The sequence below is a fragment of the Halyomorpha halys genome, unplaced genomic scaffold (assembly GCF_000696795.3).
Source record: "Halyomorpha halys isolate HHAL.00 unplaced genomic scaffold, Hhal_1.1 Scaffold1757.1, whole genome shotgun sequence".
Classification (NCBI taxonomy): Eukaryota; Metazoa; Arthropoda; class Insecta; order Hemiptera; family Pentatomidae; genus Halyomorpha; species Halyomorpha halys.
Window position 1 is genome coordinate 198,210 of NW_027111483.1, and position 15,551 is coordinate 213,760.

The 15,551-nt window shown below is 29.2% G+C and overlaps 1 protein-coding gene across 2 annotated transcripts in view; it reads right to left on the bottom strand.

The window, feature by feature from the left end:
- Nucleotides 1-15,301, bottom strand: part of LOC106690562 (uncharacterized) — a 39,345-nt gene extending 24,044 nt beyond the window's left edge. For both annotated transcript variants that reach the window (XM_014436029.2, XM_014436031.2), the window contains exons 1-4: nt 15,229-15,301; nt 7,459-7,585; nt 2,386-2,520; nt 145-269 (exon numbers count right to left, since the gene is read on the bottom strand). In XM_014436029.2, the coding sequence (XP_014291515.1) occupies nt 145-269; nt 2,386-2,520; nt 7,459-7,585; nt 15,229-15,276 (435 nt within the window). In that variant the 5' untranslated portion in view covers nt 15,277-15,301. The remainder of the gene's footprint in view (nt 1-144; nt 270-2,385; nt 2,521-7,458; nt 7,586-15,228) is intronic.
- Between the last annotated feature and the right edge of the window lie 250 nt (nt 15,302-15,551).

Consider the following 15,551-nt stretch of genomic DNA (forward strand, 5'->3'; position numbering starts at 1 on the left):
AAATATGTAAAATAAAAAGCTACTCTGAACCCCGGTTAACTGGAATCCCGGTTAATAGAGCCACGGATAATGGGGGTCCTACTGTACTTCATACTTAAATAATCCTGACTTTTATTTATTTTTTTGTACAATCATTTCACGTACCAATGTATCCTTGTCAGCTGAAAATGTAGCAAAAGCGACCATGTCAGTGATGCTAACTGCAAATCCAAGAAACAGAAAGCTATACAGCCAGCCTAGAAAACTGATGGTGTTCCCTCTGGGTATCACTGAAATAAAATATCACTTAATTACAGGTTTACATTAATAAATTTATAAATAACATCAGAATAATTATTTTCACTGTATAAACTGAATACACTATTTTGATAAATTTTATTTTCTAAATTTGTAAATCTAGTTCGAGAGTCCCAAACAATCTTTCTCTACCTATATCGGACTAGTGGTTATTGTATATAATCAATAATATATATTTTTAAATTTAGAAAGAAAAAGTAATTTCAAAAATATGCTACATAAATAAAAAACAAAGATTTAAAAAATAACTGTATGAAAAGTCCCAAAATGAGAAATATTAAATATAATGAAATAAATGAACAACTATTATAAAACCAATATGCATATATAATAATAATAACTTAATATTTAAATAAAATGTATTTAATATTTATTGGAAATTCGAGGTTGAACAGCATAAAAGTTCCAGAGAGCCTTTTACCTAAAATATAGATGCAGGGAGTTGAAACCCCGCCACTGGGCCTCCAGATTGGGGAACAGTACACATAGTACTTTTTTTTTTTTAATTGTAGAAGGTAAATAGTTAAATGATAAATTATATTATATCTAAAAAAAATTGTATGCTGGAAGATAAATTGTTGAATAAACTGTTTATTGGCAAGAGTGGCATGCGCAAACCCAACACACTACTTTACTTCTGCTGCTTCCCGTATGCTAGAAATGGCGAGGAAGGGGAACGAAAAGAAATTCCTCTTGGAGAGTACCCCGAATAGGGGTGTAGGTCTGCTGGCACAAACTACCAGACTAGGAACACATTTAATCAGTGTCCAGACCACTTGCTCGGACAAAGAAGGTAATCTTCTTACTGATAAGTGGTGTTCTTACTGATAAGTGGCTGGATTTTAGTGTTAGCCAAAGGGACTAAATGTGACTAGATGGGCTTATTTATTTGGCCTCAAGAGATCTCTAACAAGAACGACTTGGGATCAGTCAACAAACAACAAACAGAACGAGCTAAAGATGAAACTCCTGAAACACAACAGGCTCCATTCAATATAAACAGAAATACGTCAAAGTTTACCTTTTATAAATATTCTTTACAAATGCTCGATTTAAAAAAAGAACACAGTATCTTTCTAGGTATTGCCATCATCATGAAATGTTTTATAAGGTTATATTATATCTAAATGGTTGTCCGTACGTGAATTAGAGAGATATGGTCAGGACTGCAGTCAGGAAGAATAAAAATAGTTTTCAACTATTTATTGATCACCGTCGTTATCGACCCACAATGTTCGTCTTCATCAGGGCTGTTGTGATGGGTGGAGATGTACAAACGTCATGATGAAGTTATAAATGTATAAAAAATAAACAAATTACAAAAAAGTTCAATTTAAGCATTTATCAAAGAAACAACGTCAAAATATTTGAATATTTCTCTTAAGTAATCTCATTTTGAGATTGAAACTAAGAGAGACACTAAAAACAATGCTGCATTAACCTAGATTATCTGTAATGTATTATCTCGGTTGCATAAATTATGAAATGACAAAATAATTTTCTTCTGGGACAAGTGTCCCGTAAGAGTAATGTCTTGTTTACAAATTAGGGTTAATTGTCTGGCAGACATTAAAAAAAAGGTTCAATGTACATGTTGATATAACATAAAAATCTTAAGTTAAATTATAATTTATAGTAGTAATCAATAATGGCTGTACCATAGCCCAATGATGCGAAGGTTTGGTTATGTAGTAGGGAATAGAATAGGTATTGTTCAAAGGAAAAAATGAATGAGGATTGACGAATGCATGTAGGAAGAGAATTCAGGAGGAGGTTGGACGTACGACGAAGGATTCGTTAAAGGAGGTGGTTCACTAAGAGGACATATATAAATCTATCGGTTGGGATCTGGTGTTTAATGAATGGATGGATGAACGAAGAGAGAGGAGATCAAGGATATAGGTAGGTTTTTTGATTTTAAGAACTTGGAATAGGAAAACACCAAGGAGGTTGGATAGAGCCACTTCAAAATAATAGGAAAATCCCTTTCAAATACAATAATGATCATTGTATAATCATTACCATTATACATGTATAATGTACAATCATTACCATTGCTTTATATATACATTAGCAATAAATACTTACCAAACAATAGGACAAGGCTGACAATTGAGAGGAGAAAATTGAATGTGAATTCAAATGATACCAGAAGTATAATATCCTTTGAGTTCGTTATCCCAGCAACTTTTCGATCAGGAAGAGACGACCAGCACTGAGAATCTAAAAGATAAGCATTTAGTAATTAGATTAAGATTTAATTATTAAATAAAATTGGCAAACAAATTACACAGCGATCCGAAATAAAACAAACAGTTCTTCTTCACAATTTTGGAATAAAATGTTACAAATTCTGAGTTCATTTTGGAAAAATAAAAAAGTGAGTTATTCAAAACGACTAATCTCTATTTATGCTATCTAGGAACGTAGCGTTCCACCATAGCATAAAAAAAAAAAATCCACCTGAAAAATTAGCACAAAACATTAAGCGCATCATTTATATTCTATTTTATTTTTCTGGTTAGATATGCTTTCTTTTAAGGTACTAACTTTAATGTTAATCAGAAGAGACATCGTCACATTGTAAAATGTATTCCCTATTCTATTCTATATATCACTTTAGAAGAATAATAGCACATCTGACAAAAAAAGTTTTGATTTTATTTAGAATTGGACATTTTCCAAAGACACTTATTCACCGTCAGCGCCGTAGTTTCGGGATCCTCGTGTAGTGTACCCATAATTGGGTAAAATTTTGGCAGCCCACCGTGATTATGACCAAATCACACATCCTTGCACAACCCTAGGTCTAGTACACAGTACTTCCTTACAAAGTGCTGCATCCCTGACCATCCATGTGTTATAACGGTACAGATTTAATTTTTTTGTAAATAAATTAAAATTGCTCATATATTACTTTTTATGCTTTTGCTAATAGAAACGAGGTTCTCATCAGAGTAAGAATGACAAGATTTATTAGTCAGGGTTTCAAAATAAATATTAGTTGAACTCATTAACCGTTACAAGGAAATCCTCATATATGCTTCTATAAGTACCCTAGATGGTGAAGAACTAATGATCGTAACTATGATGCTTAAGTGATATGGCGAAACCCTACTCCAAATCGGTGACAATTTGTGAAGTAGGGTTTCCGAGTTACACACACTTGAATCCCTCGCTTTATTCAATCTAGCGCAACATCCATTAATTCGTTTTATTTTATGATTAATCGTTTTTATTTTATATTGGATTGTCTTATGGCATTATAAGGTTAAATGATTTTCAGACAGAGTGGTTGTACTCCGTATAGTATAGTAAAAAAAGGCAACTTCCCTATTGCACATAAAAGTCATTCTAGTATACTTAATATTATTTTGCCAATAATAAAATAATCATGTGCAGTGCGCGCATCTCATTACATTCACTTACCACCTCATACATCGCCAAGGTTAATATAGATTGGTTGGCTCCTGGGGAAGTTATAGCTATTTTTGTGATTTCTAAAAAAGAAAAATCTAAAGACCACGTAATGCGAAAATTATCATCAAAACCTTTTTTACGTGGCTACAAAAATTCATACTTTAGTGTTTCTCGAGGTGGGAATAAAGGATATAAATTTTATTCCAGCCTAGAATACAACAGTTTAACTAAAGATAACGAAGTCGTAATGCAATTGGTAAAGATTCGGTGATTTGGGCGATTTATTCTTACTTTAGCTATTCATATAATGTTGTTTTTATATGTTGTTTATTATTGATACAATGATAAAAAAAAAGTTGAAAGTACTTTAAATGCAGTAAAAATAATAATCTTCATTTATGCCCTGTACAACTATTTAAACCAGGACAAGACCAATATGATATTATAGATCACTTAATTAACAGTAATCTGTTTGTTAAATAATCCAAAAATTTATATAAATCTATCGGTATAAAATCGATTCTCTAAAGTGACACCTTCAGTTGATCGATTTTAATGAAAATGTTGCTGTAACATCCAGGCAAAGGCACAGAGGTGGTATGCCCTAACTACGTAATTTGAGTTTCGACTTTTCCTTTTTGAGCTGGGCTGTTCACACGACGTCAATAGGCACACGAACACCATTATACTATATATATATACATATATACTACGATACTTTCTTCCCTCATTGCGTATTTCCTATAAATGGAAGTGAAAGTAAAAAAAAGGAAGAATCACGACTAAACAAATTTGATTTATCATCAAGACAACTATCTAAACTCACTTGATTGAACTTTCATAAAAATAAATTGATGTTAATTGAAGAGGTTAGATCCAGTTCGTGCCAATAAGATGCTTTATAATTATTTCTACTCTACTCACTATGTATTTCTGAATCGACGATGTATCATGAAATCTTTCTTGAATAAAAGTGAATCGTTATTGTTATAGTTGTATTATTAAAAAAAAAAAAATTCATTTGGTTATTATTGCTCTTTTAACTAAAAATAAAAGAAAAAAATGAATAAAAATTAAATAGATATAAATTAAAAACAAAATAAAATGAAGAAGAACTTTAGTTATTGACTTCAAGCTAACAGGTTCGTTTTATTCTTTTTTTTCTTTCCCCTTTCTTTATTTTACCACCCCTTCTTTTCTCCACTTTTCTCCATTTTCCTTACCCACATTATAAGTTATGTTCACTATATTATTATTGGTGTTTTCAAAAATTATTTTTTTTTTTTTTCTATTCATTTCTTATGGTATACTTTACTTATATTTTGCCACTTTATCGATTATTATTGTTACATATATTTCCTTCCTCTCAATTTTCTTTTTCTTTCCATATTTCAATTTTTAAATTATTAATCACTAATATGTTCATATTTCTTTGCATTATATAACTTCATTTTTATTTCATTTCCTTAATCATGTTATTTTACCCACTTTTTCAATTACCTATGTATACATTTTAGTTTCCGCTTCTCTCATCACTTCATTTTATTAATTCTATTTTGTAAAATTATTCATTTTATGTTATTCTGTTTATACTTTCTTTTTTATTTTCTATACTTACTGTGGTTGTTATCTTGTTCTGTTCTCAGCCCTGAAGAAGACTAGAAACTTTAGCCGAGACGTTGGCACAATAAATTAGGTTACACCAAATTATTTGTGTTTCTCTTTGACCACACCCCCAACCATCTTCTCCTCGTACGTCATCCACGATCAACTATCTCTTATAATTATTGACTTTTTAGATAAATTATGTAAAATAATAATTAGTACTTATTATGATCCTTGGCAATTATTATCAATCCTTGGCATTGAAAAGTTATGATAATTATTCAACGACAATTCACAATACACAATTCTGATTCAAACAAGGGTAACAATCTGATAGATGCAATGAACTTAATAGTTTTAATGTTATCCTCATTGTCACCCAAGAACCTGAAATGACTGGAGATATGTCAAGAAACACCATATTTTCTATGATCCCTCTGTATCGGGGACACTCCGCAAAGAAATGAATCACTGAGGTGGAGGTATCCTTGTAATCAGATGGTCATGGATCAACCAGCAGTATCTAATTCTGAGGTGGATTATAGCCACCTTCTATCTTCTACATTGTTTTGAGGATGAGGCCTTGCAACTCACACTAGGTTATATGATTTTGAGTTTTTTATTATCTGATGCTGTCCAATTTTGTTGTCAGTCATATAAGATCCTAATCCGTATTGGTAGAAACAACAGGGGATTTATAAACAGATACTCTTTTCACAAAAATATTTATCAACAGGATTTTTGTTGTGTGTACATTTTGGTCAAATATTTGGCAGCGAAAGGACAAGGGTATGACTCCAGCTTCGACGCATAAACTATTTACTGGACTTCTTCTAAAGACTCCGAAGACTAAAGATGAGAACCGTTTGGCAGACCAGCATTTAGTCCTTTAATTATACTGTAACTTACGAAGGCGTAGATGACGCTACCGCTATTTTGCTAAGGATTAATGCCTCATAAGTGTGAAGTAATGTTTTCCTTCCTGATCCCCATCTAGTATTAACTAATATCTTAAGTATATTCATACAAAGTATTACCACTTATAGCATTTAACGACATTTTTTTTATAACCATCAACACGAGTTAATACTTATTTGTTATAATGAAATATAATGGTAATATGTTGTTATATAAGGACATAACCAGAAGGCAATCCCTTAAGATCTACTATCTAAGTCCAGCCAAAATTATTTCGTCAATCTAAATAGCAATGCCAGATTAACACGGTCATACATTGTAACATTATTAAGACAGTAAGTGGAAAAAAAGCAAACAAGCAAAAAATGCGTTTTGATAAAAGCGGGTTTAAAATTTTTTAGTTTATTGTCATTTTTTGGTTATGAGATGTATATCTTCACCAATTTGGTAACAAGATGCAAACAACCTATCGCTCTGAACTGACATTTCAGTCTGAAATATAATTCCTAAAAAATGATTTAGGGTGCCCTTTTCGCATTGATCAATTGTAAGTAAATGGAACAGAGATATTTTCTTTTAATAAGTATTAATTAGCTGGCATAAATAGAAATTTGTTTGGTCACTATTACGTTTGAATATTACGTTTAATTTAAAATAAATGAAGTTTCAAAAAATATTAGAAAGTCCTAAAAAAATAAGCCATATTTCCACCTTCGATTTCATCGTCGTAGCACTCTTGTAATGGGTTCCCTGAATCATCAAGCTGTTACCACAAGCCTCATTTACGGTCTGTATCTGCAAAGGACTAGAAGTCCACATCTTTCCTTTTAGTTGCAGCAATTCCAAGATGAGTGACTGATGATAAAGTCAAGGATGTTACCTACTTCATAGAAAGTTTATGTTTACAAAAGTTATCTTGTACAGATTACAGCAGCACTTGTCTCCAAGTTTGCATGAGATTAATACACGCTTTCAGATTGTAAAATTATCGCTATTTACAAATTTTACTATTTTTCATAGAATAAAGAAATATCACTGGATTTTTAAATACTGAATCAAAATTTGGACAATTTTCCTTTATTGACCAACTGTCTCAATTTTACAATTGTACATCGTATTGTTGTGAAATATAATTTTGCTATATAGGTCAAAATGATTATTTTGTTTTTTTTTAATAATCAGAGTAAAATAAAATAAAATAAAAAATTAATAACCTACCAGAAAAGTAGTATTTGGCCATGGTTGTGAAAGATGGGTTCTGGGACATATCTTCTTTTGGTTCAAAGTAGCAAGAATAGGTGAGGATGGCGAGTATGGAAAGGACGACCCAAACTGCTCCCTGTATCTGAAAAGCAAGAGAAATACTGATTCTAACTTGGATAATACCTGAATTCGGATTTCCATCAATCCAATAAAATATAACAGAAAAATTTCTTCTTTGTTTCCACAGAAAAAAATTGTTTCGAAAACTTAAAAGGGACAGTTTTAAAAACATTAGTATCATAGAAAGCTGTTAATAAATTAACATGGTCCCCATCTCATATCGATAAGACCAAAGGAAACACTTTTTTTTTGTGGATCTGTTTAATTCTGCCTATTTACCTGACACAAGAAATTTACCAAGAATTTTAAATCGATACCGGATAACCTGGTAAAATTGAGATCCAAAATTGTTGATGTAGAACTGAGCCAATATTTTAAGCTTGTACATTTTTGGGTCACATTGAATACAAAATATTTGTAATTGGTCTCGGACGCCTGTGGGGAAACAAGTTAAATATATAGAAATAATTTCCCTATAGATAAAATTATAAAAATTTGTACCGAGTTAAAAGGTTTTTAGAATAAATCTAATGGTATTAAAAAAGAAATTTTTGACGCTATTTTAAAAATATATAGAAATAATATAATTAAAATACATTAATCTTAATTAGTATGCGCGACACCTTTTAATCTCAAAACTTTTTTATAAAAAAATAGAGAATGTCCAGCACAATATTTAGCCTACTGAATAAATAGAAATTATGAAGTACAATATAATTTCATTCCTTAATGTTTATCAAATTCTTAAATATTTATTATATTAAGTATTAAACTTATATTTCTTTGGCACCCTTCATAAATTTCAGCCTGAGTGTCAAAGGGTTGCGAATATTTGCCTCTGAGTTGCAACATCTTTAATATAGAATTCGGTTGTACATTTTAACCGAAATATAAACTAGGTAATATATAAGGCAATATAAATATACAAATGAATTTCAATAACTTTTTTGAGGTTAAAAACTTCCAATTTGACAGGTATATGTTGTGCAACATTATGATAATTTAGAATAAAATATATTCAAATTGGAAGTTTTTAAAACTCAAAAAATTTATTGCAATCGACTTGCCAGACTTCCCAAAAAGTATGTAAATGAAAAATTATTAACAATAGTTATTCAATTAACAGTTTGATTTGTTTGTTTCTTTATTAATTTGTAACTGTATAGACAATAAAATCAAATAGGTGGGTTATATGTGGATTAAGAGGCTTTGAATGTGATATGATGGGACAGGAGTATTATCCATATATTTAATTTGTTTTGTTTTTTAAATAATTTTTTCTCTACTTGTTTTTGATTAACACTGGGACCGCTAACACAAGACTAATTACCTAGAGAATAAGAATTTTTTATTCACTAAATATTATTTTATTCTATTCAAAATGAGGAAATGTTTCTCAAATAAATGGATAGCCAACATGTTGTATGTTATACAAATAAATTAAATCTGTTTAATTCTGAAACAATCAAAACTGCGAAGCGTTAGTTCATTGAATCTCACTAAGGAATTATTGCTGTTATATCATCTTTATACTTAATATACTGTTGTTAGTGTTTAACAGGGAACAGTAGATCAAACCGGTCAACATGGAGTTTGTTTAAAAATAATTTAAATTTGCTCCTAAACGAGTTGACCGATTTTGTTTAAAATTACCTAAAGTTTTCTCTTTCAAGTTCTTCAATTTTTCGTATAAAACGTGAATTTCTGAAAGAAAAATATATATATGTATATTTTATGGGTTCTAGATATTAACTAATGAATGAAAAAATGGTTTTACCAGATAGTTTACATTTCTATTACGACATTTTGGATTTCAAACAAAATTAGCGTACTTTTGGTTTATTATTTTCAATAATCAACCCTGTTGATGACCAAGAAAACAAAATTAATCTCCTCAAAAGTTGTAGTTTACATTTCAAGATACGTTCCAAAAATTGAATAAAAAAATCCGTTCGTCGGTTACATGCTATCTATCATGCGCCGTAATCAGAGTTTAAAGGGAAACTTGGAAGTTTCTCGTCAATGACTGTCAATGGAATTCTCGACAAGCATAAAAAAAATATATATATATATAAAATAAATATATTTTCACACTTATATACAATATTTACATTCGGCCTTAGGAACTCTGAACTAAGCTTTGGCATAATAATAATAAAATAAAATAAAAAGATAATCGGACAATTATGAGGTAAGATGTGAGTTATTGAACATAAAAGTATGAACTTTTTTTTTAAAGGAACTTTTTTTTTAAAGTCTTTGATTTTGATTTTTAAATACTGGTATAGTTCCAGACTTTTTCCAGTCAAGCGCGAACCAGCCAAAAATGTAAACTGAGTCAAAAAATTGATCTGTACCGTTTTAGTTCCAAAAAATGGGAAGTGTTCACTTAATATGTTAACGATGGTCTCAAGATCTATAATTGGCCCAATAGGATGTTAACAGAAGATTTATTGGAGAGAATCGTTTCCGTCCAATTCTTTTAACAGCATCCTGAACGCCGCTGATTGTTATGTTAAGTGTAATTTTTGAAACGAAACTTTACCAACTCTTTTTTCTTAGCTTTGTTTTATAACGTAGTGCGCATGTTTTCTACCAGTTATAAAATTTTCCATATGTATTATTTATAATATTCAGTGTGACCTGAGATTACTATTAAATTAATAATAATATAGCTTCCTTTTTCTCTTTTAATGAAATTAATAACCAATGGACCGGGTATTTACAATGCACGTTTTTATTTTTTGGAATTGAAATATGCCCATTATGTAAAATATCAGGGATGAATAAATATTGGAAAAAAATGTTTTTGACATATTTACCAATTTGAAAAAAACTTCGGTAAGCTTCCTTAATAAACTATTGTCTACTAGATGTCGTGGCGGAAACCTTATCAAGGAATTTGATTACTATGGCATAATAGTCTCCGCCATAGGCATCAATCTAGATTGTTCTTTTCTTGAGGAGATAGATGAAGTTAATAAGGACAGGTCTATAAATGATAAAAGACGTGTCATAGGGTAATATAAATATTTGAGTTGAAATAGAGAATAGTTGGAATGTTGCCATCAATAATTCCTTTTATTTTATTATTTATTTATTTTTTTATAACTTTACCAAAGCTGTCTGTGCCGAGCCCCTAAAAAGGCAATGAATATTGATATCTCCAAGCAAGAGAAAAGGGATTGGTAATATAGAACAAAAAAATGATTGTACCCAAATCTTAAACTGCTCAAGTGGTAATGAATAGATTTTTATTAAATTTGTTATAAAATGTACATGAAATACACAAATTATCCACATTCTATACATCCGGTTGGCTACTAGCTATGCTACCTAGGTCATGAAGTTATTTGTACTTCTTTTCCACTCAAAGTAGTCATTATTTTTTATATTCTTATTTATTTATTTTGTGAAAATTGTTCCTGTTTTTTATGTTTATTAAATTATTATTTAAAAATGGAAGAACTCAATCGTAATATAAACAAAATCTCTGCAGAAATTTCAGATGTACACAAATACATCCTAAACTCCTGTTTAGTTGCTCTTGCAACACAGTCTGACTCAAAAATTTCAGTTAATTAAGTAAATACCAACCCAATACACCCATCTACTCCATCTGAAAATTTGTATCGATTATGATTTGGAACGTCCATAGAATTTCAAATTGCCTCTACCAAGTTATTTTCAGAGTTAAACATAAACTGTACTTTCAGTCTTAATCTCTTTGACAATAATTCTTAAACCAATAGAAATTATAGACCTTTGACTAAATTTAATTTCCTCTACATTAGGTTATTTCAAATTATAAAGGCTACTAGATTTGTGACCACATTATGAATATATTATTACACTAATTATCATATCACATTTGTTATTTATTTTTTCTCACTTAATTTTCGAACTGAGATTCTACTAGCAATTTTTTCTATGTAACTCTTTAAGGATCAATTAGAAACATAATGAGAAATAGAAAAAAAAATGTAATCCCTTACCTAAACCATTACCCAATTTTTTTTTTTAACGGAAAAAATCCAACGTATAAAAACAAGAAGGAAATTTACTTTTAAAAAATATGGATGCCAAATAAAAAAAAAAAAAAAAGAAACAAGTATTTTTAATACGTTTGGAACCATATTTATTTTATTACTTGAATAGATACATTGTTTTCTTACAATACAAATTTTTTAAAGTATTTTTTAATTGAAACATTCTCTACAATTCATACAGCATAAAAAAAAAAAAATTGACTATTGTTTAGACAATTTTCCACGAATTAGAGCCTTTATTAAATATATCTATATAATACCTTGCATAAGAGGATAGTCCTTGTGATTTATGCTAGATATTTAATATGACTCATAGCAAAATAAAAAAAAAGAAGAATAAGATAACTATATTATAACATTGTATATCATTATTCTGCAATGTAGATGTTACTTTTTTATTTATATATCTATAAATTTACTTGTATATCTCTAAATTTAATCTGCTTAATTTTTATATCTCTGTATACGTAAGTTTTCTTTTGAAATTAACTGTTTATAAATTTATTTTACTTATTTTTTATGTATTTCCTTTTTATTTTTTTAGCTTTCGTAAATTATTTGTGTGCGGGCTAGCCCCAAAGACAAATAAATAATAATAATGAATACTCTTTACAACCAGTTTGCATTTTATGTTTATTAGAATTTAATAAAAAAAAAATAATAAATAATGAGTAAAACTTTATATTTGTTCTCGTAGGAAGTTTTTTATTTTTTTGACAATAATTATACAAATAAAGAGATATTATTACAGAGATATAAAGAGATTATTACAATTTTTGGCTTTTGGAGGAAAATGGCCAATGTTTGAAATCTTTGTCTTGGAAAGTAATGATCAACAAGCTCATTTTGGTTTTAAACAGTAGCAAATATTACAGACTTTAAAAATCAAACTGCAAAGCGTTTAGTTTTGAAGTTATTTAGTAAAACTTGGAAAAGTTTGCTGATTTCGCTTTAAATTCGATAAATAGTTCTAGTTTCTACAAAAGTATCTTTGTAAGAAACAAATGAAGGTTTTGGTTATAATTCGATTCACGAAATCAAAATGTTTTGAACGAGATTTAGTTCTAGCAGGTTCTGTACATCATTCCTGAATAAATTAGCGAATTCAGGATTCATCTTTGGAACAAACCTAATTTTTCACAGTGTCTACTAAAATTGAGAAACATATTTTGAACACTCTGAGAAAAATATCCAGAGGACGCTACTATACAAATCAGATTCGAGTCCAACCAATGCTAATAACCAACAGGGTCTCCTTGTTTCAGGATCTACAACTCAAGTCTTTTGAGATCTACATGGTTGTGAATTACCCATAATAAAGAAATCAAAAATGAAAAAGAGAAAATTTGACTATTGAAGACTTGGTTCCTGAAGATGGACGGAGCGTCCGAAACGTCGATAAGGTTATTTTATTGATGTGAAATTAATAAAATGAAGAAGTAAGAAGGTTAGTAAGTTTCCGAAAAAGAGAAAAAAAAATATAAAATTATATGATTACCTTCAAATGACAAACACTAAAAAAATAGGAATAATTTGTTAAGTCTTCTCCTATACAAAGGCCAAAATCTTTATTAATTACATCTTTATTTATCTTATTCATTTCATATTGACTCGCGTCTTGGTAATGACCGCTAGTAGGCCGATATCTTTTATCTAAGGAGGGATTAATTGACAAAGAAGATAATATATCTTCATTGTCAATTAACTCTTTCTTACAACCACTCTAGTTTAACTATTGTTAAAAAAATCATATCTATATATGGTAGTTTTTTCCCAAATTACTTCACGTTGTTTCTTTCTTTTGTGACGCTGAGTTACACTAAGGCCTTTTTTACGTTCACTCATTCTATAAAAAGTTGGTGTTATTCACGCCAGTGTTTCCGTAATATATCTTTGTTTGTTTTTTTTGTAGCTGCTTCTAAAACTGATTACAAAAATTGGGTTTCATTGAAATATAAAATTAAAAATATAATAAATAACTGATCTTCACAATTAACTGAATAAATTATTCCGTCATTGAAAAAAAAAGTAATATAACATTTAAAGGACCAAAAATTATATACTGTTTATCGACTGAGGCAATGTATTGGACATCAATATTTTATATATTGATAACAAATATTGAATATACATTTTATTCTGAGTACAAATATTTCAGCCGATTTCTTTAAACTGAGCAACTTAAAAATTATCCTTAAATAAAAAGTCATTTTTCTTTTAATTAGGAGCACTGATAGAAAGATAACCTTCTTATTTTTTATATTTTTTTAACCTTATCTTTCCATTCCAAAGAAATAATTCGACTCATTTAAATGATTCTTGAGAGGTTATATTTACAACAAAAAGTATTTAGTGGCTTGTTGAACTCCTCGAAAATTTCTTCAGTAAATCCTCAATTTACATTGGTTAAGTAGTTGCAAAAATAGATTTTTTGGAATGACATATTGTTTACCACACAGCACGTCAGATGGTTTTCAACAGTTACACATTTTTCGCAAATTTATTAATTAACAGAAAAATACAAAATCGAATTAAAGGGCATTTTAAAAATGGGGAATGTATTGTAGTTCAGCCATCTAATACCTGTGGAGGTAAATAGGTCCTAGGAACAAATAGTCCCAGTTTTTTCATGATTTAAGGGACATACGATTGGTTCACGATCCAAAATTATTTTAACAATCCAATTTTCTATGCCCGTATACATTTTTATACACCTGTAAATGTAAATTTTTAAATATCAAAACAAAATAGTCATAAAAAAAAAAAACAAATAGACAAAACAGATGGATAAAGGACAAGAGTGTGGACGGAAAATTTATTAACAAATCAATTAAATGGAACTTTCTCTTTAATTCAAACACACTCATTGTTAGATGTCAATTGCATGATGTAGGCTACAGTGTATAGGAGAGCAATAAATATAGAAATTTAGTTGAACATTGGTTCTATTTATAAAACTCAGAATTAGCCAAGTCATTCAATGTTTTATTTGATTTATTTAATTATTTAATCGATTTTATTTTGTTTAAAAAAAAAACTATCAATATTTGAGAATAGGCATCTTTGAATTTATATTACTTTTAAATAGAGCCTTATTAGTTATCACATACTTTTGATTCGATTTAGTGACCTAATATTCTTATCATTACTAAGAATAAGAATATATATTCTTTATATGTATTCTTCAGAAGCATATTACTAATAAATAACATAATATAGTATTGGTAAAAAAAGTTATAATAACCAAGACTAATTTAGGTAATGATTACAACTATAGAATACTTCATAATCCTTTTTTTTTAATTTAAAAAACATAATCCCTTACCAATGATAACCTTGAACTGACATTATACAAATTCATTAACGATGAAGCAAGGTCAGTTAAAGTCTGGAATCTATACTAAAAACCAACTGAAAAACTAAACTTATTTTTAATAGCTAATATTTATAATTTGCTCATCGTATTAAAAAAAAATTGACAAAAATCAATGTGGATAACAGAACGCTTCGTTATAGCTGATGCCCAAAGTATATACCTTAAAAAATATATATCTGGAATTAAAAAGAAAAAACTCTATGTCCAGTATTACATAAATTAAAAAAAAAAAAAACTCACTAAAAAGCTGACTGCGGCCATCGTGGCCACAGACCGAAGGCTTCCCATTGCACTGTCCTATCTTATCGAAAATATTTCTATAAAGTGATTCACCTGTATTGATAACGGTATTATCTCTTGTATCATGATTTAAAAATATTAGTTTGTGAAAATATGAAATACAGGCAGGAGAATTATCGATGGTGTGAAATTAGAGGTAATGCGCTAAAATCATTTCAAATCTAAAACATTTGGTTACATACATTGAATACACTTCTGACATTGTTTGCATGAACTGAATTTTCTCTAAATATATTAAAAAATTTCTCACGACAAACCTGAAA